Source organism: Gossypium raimondii, chromosome 11 (genome assembly GCF_025698545.1).
Source record: "Gossypium raimondii isolate GPD5lz chromosome 11, ASM2569854v1, whole genome shotgun sequence".
In the NCBI taxonomy this organism is placed as follows: Eukaryota; Viridiplantae; Streptophyta; class Magnoliopsida; order Malvales; family Malvaceae; genus Gossypium; species Gossypium raimondii.
This window is the reverse complement of record NC_068575.1, coordinates 39,889,959-39,899,871: the sequence shown is the minus strand read 5'-3', so window position 1 is coordinate 39,899,871 and position 9,913 is coordinate 39,889,959. Positions and strand designations below refer to the sequence as shown.

At 33.5% G+C, this 9,913-nt stretch overlaps 1 protein-coding gene across 1 annotated transcript; it reads right to left on the bottom strand.

Moving 5' to 3' along the window:
- Positions 1–431: 431 nt before the first annotated feature.
- Positions 432–3,124, bottom strand: LOC105803931 (probable E3 ubiquitin-protein ligase HIP1). Its single transcript, XM_012636376.2, has 5 exons — positions 1,529–3,124; positions 1,393–1,443; positions 1,125–1,157; positions 893–1,036; positions 432–785 (listed from the first exon to the last, which is right to left on the bottom strand). Exons 1-5 carry the CDS (start codon positions 3,122–3,124, stop codon positions 654–656), a joined length of 1,956 nt encoding a protein of 651 aa, XP_012491830.1. The 3' UTR covers positions 432–653.
- Between the last annotated feature and the right edge of the window lie 6,789 nt (positions 3,125–9,913).

Below are 9,913 nucleotides of genomic sequence, written 5' to 3'. Positions count from 1 at the left end.
AATTAAAAATTAAAAATTGTTTTTAATAAAATAATATTTGACTTAATTTTATATAAGAATTAATTTAGTTATAAGGGTGGTTTTCAAAAGAAGAAGTTAATTGTTTATTTTAAAGGAGAGTTTAGTCTCCTTGACTAGCAAGTCAATGCCATTTTCTAGTTACCAACGAAAAAAGCATATAAAAATGCAAACATTATTTTTTAGGAAACAAACCCACCCCAAAATACTTTGATGTATTTTTCCTTTTAATTTGTGAACAGGCTAGTTATAAGATGATACAATCTCCAACTTCAATTTAAATATTGAATAATAAAAAGAAGTAAAATACTAACATTCTAGATGGTGATAAAGATTCAAAGGTAAAACACTTCTTAATAGCTGAAGAGGGAAACCATAGAACTCTAAAGTTTTAGAAATTTGGAATATGAGCAGTTAAAAAAATGTCCCAATTTGAATGCACTGGACCTCCGATCATAGTTTCCTAAGTAGAATGATTCATTGTTTGCCAACATGAAAGTCTCCGAAATGGAAGGAAAAGTAAAATAACAAAATGTGTATCAAAATACTAGGTGACCGGCAGGTCCAAAAATTCAACAGCTTATGGTTTTTTTTTTATTCAAATATTAGGAGGCATGAGGATGAGGATCCTGATTTCAAATAGCCAAAGCTGTCTTTTTGCATATGGGGCATGAATTCTTCTGCACCAGCCATTGCTTAATGCAACTGAAGTGAAAGTCATGACCACAGTCCAGCTTACCAAGCTCTTCGCCATTAGCATAATCCTCCTGTAAATCGTTTTCAAGCATAGAGAGATGGAAATTATTTTCAATAATCAAAACATGTCTTATTCATGGAAATAACAAGAAATGAGGGATCACATTCACATACATACCTGACAAATACAGCAGGGTTCAGTTTCTGCTGGGGGTCCCATTGTTATGGACTGATATTTTTGCCTTCTCAGATTCCCCAGAATAGCTTCCTCGCTTAGCCCAGTGCCAAAGTTCCCAATTTGCTCCTCCAGATTCTGTAGTTCCTAGAAAATAAACAAACAGGAGCTTCATCCCGAGCAGTTTGCTAACATTTTATAAAATTTGAAATAATATCCATTGGATTAAAGTTACCTCATTAGACATAGTATCAACATCAAGGCGCATCTGCTCAAGAATAACAGGCACCTCAGGTATGCCATAAAAAAAAAAAAACATTGAACAACCGATTACCATTACATCCTAACACACATGCCATGTTTGTGGATACCCAAAGATAAAAATTGATATAGCAGCAATTTCCTTTGTATTGAAACTAGAGAAACAAATATGTTACAATATATATGAACAACCACTGCTATCTAACTAAAACTTTATAAAATAAATAATACTTTAGTCTTACCTCAGGTCGTAAGCCACCATGCCTACGTACATGTCCCAAGGCATTGCGAACCTGTTATGGAAAAGGCACGTAGTTTAGTTGCAGCTAGTAAGACAATACACTTCTGCAAAACACATTAGCTTATGGAACAACATACCTCAGATATCGGCCTACTTCTTTGAGCAGCAGTTTGAGATTGTTCTGTCAATGATAGCCTATAATTATGACCAGCTTGTCCCTCAGCTCTTGGTACCAACCTCAGAGGAAGCTGAGCACGCCTAGGATTGCCATCTCTCACTGAAACGTCCATGTCTTGAACAACTAGGGAAGCACCAGAATGTATCGGATTGTTATTCCCCTGCCTCCAGGGGTCTGATGGATTGGAAATATGTTGCAATCTTTGTCTGTATTGTTCAACCATATTTGGATGAGGGGACCTTATGGATGAATACGGTAGATGCATGCCAGGGCCGGATTGGATCCTGGAAGAGGAGGCAACGTTTCCAATGAAGTTTGAGTTCTCATTGGCCAAGTTGAGGTTTGCTTGCATGTTCGCCAAAGAAATCATCATATTCCTTCTATTGTTTCTTAAGTTGTTTTCCTGTCGCAATAAGGTCTGATAACGAGAGATGGAAGGACCAACCCTTGACATGGTTGTCCCGTTCCAATATCGAGAAGGTAGCGGAGCTTGCAACGAGTTGGAGACTTGCATAGTCTGCAGCTGCATGGCTGGATTTGCTAGAACTGGCACTGGTGCTAAGCTTGTAAGGGTAACGGGGCATTGACTTGTAGGTTGTGCATTAGAATTGATTGAGTTCCACGCCTGCAAGTTTGCTGATGTGGGAACCGGTTGACTTGCAGTCCTTCTCAAACGAGTATTTCTTCCAAAGTTGTCAGCTTGCCTAACTTCTGTTGAAACTTGATAGAAGTTAGAGGGTATCGGCAAAGCAGCCCCATGTCTTGAATGACCACTATTGAAGGAATTAACTGCACTCAAGTAGTTTCTAACATTATGTTGGCCAATATTAGTCCCTGGTTGGTGAGAATTGGCAGCTTGCCGTGCGGAGCTTGAACTACCACCAGTAGCATATTCAAGCGCCTTTCTTTTGCATAAAAGCCTTGTTTGACCATTGGCTGGAAGGCCATCTCTGATTCTATTTTCTTCTAGAATATATCTCGCTATTCCTGAGTAAGTCATGGCTGGGTTAGAAGAAGAACCGCCGAAGGTCTGAATGCGATCATGATCTCCTGCCGTTGTTCTTGCTCCAGCTCTAAAAAGGTCTAATGATAAGTATGGTCCATTACCCTGACCTGCATCGAATCTTCTTCCTTCATGTACCACAGCATTCAGGTCTAAGTTACGTTGTTGTTGTAGAAGACCAGAACCAGCCTCTCGCCTTGGAAATAACGATGAGCCGATCGAACCATTTTCACTACTGTTATGACCATTACCGGCGATGCCGCTATTATTTTCTAGAAAAGGGTTAATGGTTGGCACAGACCTTTGGTTCATGCCAACTTGATCACCTAGAGGAGAAAACCCAAAGTCATCACCCAAGAATTGACTAAAGCCAGCATGATTTTGGGTATCAAGACTAGAGTTGGGTTGACCAATCCATCTCATGGAAGTATGTCCGTCTCTGTCATGAACTAAAGCATCTGGAACCACATTACGATGACCAGATCTAAGATGACCATTGGAGTAAAAGTTTCCGGAAGGGAAAGAATTGGAGCCGCTGCTTTGACCTTGCATTTTGTCCCGAAAGACCTGAAAACAAATGTCAGCAAAATTTTCTTAGTAATATGTAATTACTTGATTTTACCATAGTCCAAGTGCAAGATAACAATGTAAGATATGCATGATATCAGTAGAGGCAATATGTGTCAGTTGCTGAATGTCAAAAAGTGAAATAGTATATAGTAATTAACACATATTTATATGCTAGTTTTATCAACTTTAATGATCTCCCATGTGCATTAAGTTCTTTCTTTCCTTGTTCTTCTTAAAGCATTTCAGCATTTTAATTTAACCTACTTCAACCTAACCAGTTTCCAGCTTTAGCATAGATACTCTGGTCACTTATCTCAATATTAATTATTACTTATATGTTTACATTATGAACTAAAATGAACAGGATTTGCATGCTCTTTTAAATGAAACGATTACATGATATATCGTCAGGTCTAAAACCAGAAAAAAATGATTGGTCATAATCAGGTAAAAACTTATTCTATTTTATGAAACAATGATCATAATGCACGCAACAACGTCTGGACGACCTATCTAATTCCATAAAAAAGATGATAATAGTTTTCGTTAGGTTTAGTTTTTATGATGAAAATTTTATTCCATAAAATATATATATATATACACAAACCTATGAGTATGGTGGAATAAACATGGATGAAGTACTTCAAAGGCATGTGTTTGCGACCCTCAAACTATACCGTTAATAACAGTCTAAATAAAAAAAGCTTAAATGCAAAATAGGCCCTTCAACTATATTATTTTTCTCACTTAGGTACTTACAGTTTTTTTTTTTTGTCAAAAGTGGTACTTAAACTATTAATTCATCTCATTTTACCCCCAAACACAATATCAGTCAATAAGAAAGTCCCATGTGTCATATTCTTAATAGATTCCATTCAATTTTGAGGTAAAATGAGACATATTTGATAGTTCAAGTGTCACTTTTAATTAAAAAAACTTAGGTACTTAAGTGAGAAAAATAGTATTATTTGAGGCCAATTTTATAATTAAACCTTAAAAAATGTTTGCAAGAATGAAAAGTTCTTGCCAGAATTCCTAAAATACAGATTTAACAACCAACCAGTCAATCTAAACTCTAGATTTATAAACATGATTGTCTATTTTCAAGAGGAATAGCAGCATAGAAAAGCAAAGGAATACATATAATATTGAAATATTAATACTATCAAAGTTTATGTGGCAAACTCACTGTAATTTTAACTATCTTGTTAGCTTAGATTATGGTACATATGCAAGCGGGCTATAAAATTACAGGTACATATAAAATCCTTGAAGTCACAAACTTAATTACCAGACGAAATTTTCATTATGCAGAAATTTATAACATAAGAAAAAATACCATAAGAATATGTATATATAATGTATCAAATAACTATACTGAAAAAATATATTAACATCAAGAACGTTTTTTAAAATACTAGAGATAGGAGATGAGATAACACTGTTTGAACCCATGCTAAACGGTATCTGATAAGAATTTTAATCACCATTTTGTCCAAGTAAAAACATCAAGAAAGTTTGAACCTCAAATTCTAAAGAATATCAAAATAGAGTGAAAATTAAAACTAATGAGGCGGGATTTTGTGTGTGAATATTTAAACAAACTAATTTAATAAATTTCAATTAACCCCAAATTACAGAAAAAATAAAGGTTAGAATAAAGAATTAAAAAATAAACAAAAAGTGTAAGATTAATAAAGGAAAATAAAAACAATGTACCCAAAAATTGGACTTGAAGATTTAGCCAACTTGAACCACACAATCACCTAATAAGGATGGGATTAAGAGACAAAAGATAACCAGAAACTTAATCATTAAACTTTTATATATATATATATACACACACACTAACTTGTTTCAAAGGATTTGGATGGGCAAAACGCAAGGCTGAAAATTTGAAAACAATACCAAAATGAGTTATTCACTATGTCAAAGATATAACAATTGGCTAATAAAACATCAACCCTCATTTTGTTTTTGTTTTATTTTTTCCACCATTGATTAAAACTTATCAACTTGCACTAGTAAGTAAATTGATTAATTCAAACTAATTTAAGGATGAAAAAGTGCAGATGAAACCAAATAAAATCCAACAAAACACAATTTAAAACTTTTGTATCCTATATAAAATCAAGCCTATCAATGAGTTAAGTCATAGAATTCTTAAAAAAAAATCATGTAAAAAGAAAATTTCATATAGACACATAAAACCAAATCTAAATTCGTTAAACAACTCAAACTTAACACAAAAGAAGGTCAAAGAAAAGGGTTTATACCGAAAGTGAGGATGAAAACAGGGAGTGAAGCCTTTAAGGGAAATAGACACGATTATATAAGCACCCCCAAACTCTTTTTATGTTTTGTTTCCCCCTCTTCTTTTTTCACTCGGCGCGTATCTAAAACTTGAATTGTGGTGAAATTTGACAAGGCAAAATAAGTGATTATATAATGTTCAAAAATAAAAGAGAAACGCATGTTTTTGGAGATATTTAAGCGAACTTTCCTATGAAAGATTATAGTCATAATTACAATGAAAACAACGGACAAATATGGTAGGAAGCAGGTATCATGGCTGGCCTCTAACCAATTGGATACTCTGCATTTTCAGACTCTTTAAATGGGTTAGCCTCGATTTTGTCTTCACCTCTCTTTTTATTTATTTCCCCCCTCAATATTGCTATATGTTGCAATGCAATTACTCTCTATTTATTTATATGGATATTCTGGAAAAGTATAGAAACTTGGCACTTTTACTGTAAGCCGTCAATTTCTTCTTAATTCTCATTCATCCTCTCTTTCTTCGTTTTTAGTTTCTCTCTCTTTCTTGCATTTTTTGTTTCAAACATTTCTTAATAGACATATCTCCTTAATGGCTAAACACAGTAAAAGTCTCATGGAGGCTCTTGTATTAGGAGTTGGATTGTATTTTGCTCATTTACTTGAAAAATGGGAAAATTAATCCTTGTACGTTAGATCAAAAAGTAACTTGGTTCTTCTTGTTAAAATTTTCATCAATTTGTATTGTTAAAAATTGGTGTGGCTGTCGGAATAGCTAAATAGTTACACGTGGCATAGCACATGTACCTTATGCTAACTTACAATGACCAATTTTTATTAATAGAAATGGATTTTAACATAAGGACTAGTTTTCTCTTTGATTTAATGTATAAGGATTAATTTTCCCATTCAATTTAGTAAAGGGGTGAAAATGTAATCTAACTTTGTAATGGGCCAAATTTAATATTATCGGAACAGTGGTTTCGGGACCACAAATCTGATGAGGAAAATTTTATTTTTCTTATATTTTTATGGTCTATGATTTCACAAAATGATTTCATGAAAATTTCGTTTGAAAATTTTGACGTTTGGGCACTCAATTTAGTCAAAAGGACTAAATTGTAAAAAGTGCAAAAGTTGAGTTCTACATGTTAAAGGTGTCTAATTGTTATGAAACTTTAAATTGGAGGTATTTATATGGTAATTAGACCATTGGTTAAGTTGTTAGACAAAAATGGACATGAGATAAGTGAAATAGGAAAATTTTAAGTTAGGGGCAATTTGGTAATCTAGTAATTAAAATGAATTAAAAGGGAAAAAGATGACAAATTATGCTCATCTTCTTCATTTGGACGAAATAAGCAAGGGGGTAAGCCATATTTAGGGTTTTCAAGCTTCCAAGCTCCATAGTAAGTGATCCCAAGCCCCGTGTTTAATGTTCTTTACGTTTTTAGAGTCTCGATAGCTTAATTTAGCTTATTCTAGCAATAATTTAACCTAGGGTTTATATTTGGAAAAATACCCATAGGTGAAAAGTGTTTATTTTGATGTTTTATGATATAATATGAAGCTAGAAATTATGTTAAACAACTTTTGTTAGCCGATTTTAAGCAAAAACGAGTAAGTTGACATAATCGGTAAAAATCTCTAATGTACATAAGTAAGTGTTAGAGTGAGAATTTGATGTTGTCATAGAAGAGAAAAATGTTCAGCATGTCATAAAACATAAGAATATGAGATGAAGTTTAATTTTCAAGCCTTGGGGAAAAATATAATTATGCAAAAGTTTAGGGGTAAAATTGTAATTTTGAAAAAGTTAGAGTCGAGGGCTGTTTTGATGAATGTGATTATTAAATAAGTTAGATTTTCTATTTTAGATCAAGAAGAATGAAACTCGAGGCTAGACAAAGGAAAGAATAAAGTTGAAGACTAAGTTGGTGAATTGGGCTATATTCGGTACCGAGGTAAGTTTACAGTAAATAAATGTAACATCTCAATATTTATTATTAATTTTTTTATTTTCCAGCAACTATGAATTTATTTCATGAATTTACTTGATGATGATCCAAGCATGAAATGATAGAGAATTAAAATTAAAAAGTCCCGTTGATACATAAGGATGGTACTGGATACGAATGTATGACATTTGGGTAAAGAGGTTCCATGTAAGACCATGTCTGGGACATGGCATTGGCACCGAGGTGAGAGGTCCCATGTAAGACCATGTCTGGGACATGGCGTTGGCACCAAGATGAGAGGTCCCATGTAAGAGCATGTCTGGGACATGGCGTTGGCACCGAGATGAGAGGTCCCCCGTAAGACCATGTCTGGGACATGGCATGGGCACCGACATGAGTACATCCCATGTAAGACCATGTCTGGGTCATGGCTTTGGCATGTCATTATCAGAAGAGACCCGAGTATCCTTATTGTTCCAATGTAGCTCAACGAGCTAAATAACGAATCATGTTCAGGAAAGTTCAGTTAAAAACATAAATGGCAAGTTCAGGTAAGTTATAAGAGTTAAGAACTTATTATATTATCAATTGATATTCAACGATACATCAAGAGAGAAGTAAGTTATGCACACAAGTATACTAAGTAAACAAGCAAGAGAACTAGAATGAGATTAACTAAAGAGTAAACTAGAGATATAGACACTTGAGTTTAATTATCTGAGTTAAATATTGTTATTTATTTGCTAGTAAACTTACTAAGCTTTATGCTTACGTCTTTTATTTCTCTTTCTCTTATAGTATTGCAAGGTTACTTCAAGGATCCTAAAGAAGTCGGAGATCGTCCACACTATCAACCACAGCAACTCAGTATTTTTATGTTGAACCATGTTGAGTATGGCATGTATAGGGATTTAGTTATTTTAAATGTTTGTATTTATGATCTTGCTAAAGAATGATGTGTAAGTATTTGATGATGAATGGTTGCTAAAATGGTTAAGTATGGAAGTGTTTGTTTTTATAAGAGTCTAAGTGATAAACCATACATGGAAATCATAAAAGGGTAAAATTTTGCAAAGAAATGAATTCAGCAAAGAATAAATGTGATGTGACTTTGAAAATCACCTAGGATAGTATAAAATGGATTCAAGAGTGAATGATAAATGGATTTAAATCTTGTTGAGTCTATTTTCACATAAAAATAATGGTGTAGCAAAATGAATTTTATATTTTAAGATATGTGAATTTTGGTGAGACAGGGTCAGAACAGTTTTTGGTGACCCCTATTTTGAGTTTAGAAAATCATTAAAAATTGTAAAAAAATATTTATGAGTTTTAGTTCATATGTATAGATTCCTTATTGAGTCTATTTTCTGTAGAAGCAAGCAGTAGCACTATATGAAAATTCCACAGTAAGAAATTTTATTTTTAGTGATAAGAGGTCAGGACAGTCGATTGGTGAAACAGAGGAGAATTTAACTAATAAACTGTATTAATTGGCTAAACCAAAAATCCTAAAAATTTTATGGTAGGAAAATATATGAGTTTAGTTTCAGGAAAATTTACGGAGTTAAATTTTGAGTTCCGTAGCTCGAGTTATAATTAATTTAGTAACTGCTACGTGATTGGACAGATTGTTGTAAATAGTGAAATTAATTTTTAAAACAAGTTTTTATGCTTCGAGTTAGTAAGATAAGATAAGTAATACCTCGTGCTCGACTCCGGCAACGGTCTTGGGTAAAGGGTGTTACAAAATTCTAGTACAAGAGTCTCCATGGTACTTTTATCCACCAAACACTTATATATAGTTGATTTATGTTATTATTGATTTATATATTTGCTTTTTTATCGTAAAATAGTGTAAAACATAATAAAAATGGGAAAATGATGTCACACACCAAATTTGGTGGGTCCAAGAATAAGGCATATAGATGCTAAATTGTCTGTTTTGGCGTACTCTGATAGTTAGTCCGCCAATTTATAAGCTTCTGGCAAACTAATGTTTGGCACATAGAGTATTCGTTCATAGAAGTATCTAAGGATTTATTCTCTTAGTATTTTCCAATTGAAGAAAGAGTACGACAAGCGATTAGTATGTCTTAGAATGTTGGATTAAGTATGACGCGCCTACTAAGTGTATGTTATATCTAAAAGGGCCTAAAGTCTTTTTAAGGCCATGCCATTTACGAGTTATCGCCATAGGTGTGATACGTCAAGTTTACTCAAACGATGTGCAAATTGGGTTTTGTATCGTGATTGGTTGAAAGTCAACTAAATGGTTTGACTAGTCAAATAGGATTGGCATCAGATCTTCTTTATTTACTCTCTCCGATTTTTGTAGGACATTAAAGGGACAACTTCTCCATGTATTTGACACTTGTCAAGATCCATTAAGAGGTATTGAGTGTAAATATATATGATAAGAAGAGAACGTCGAGATGATTTTTCTTCTTTCAATATTTCTCTTTGGTTCTTCTTCTTAAACCTAAATTTTCTTTTCTTCTTTATTAAGTTGGAAGCTAAGGTTTCTGAGTTGGTC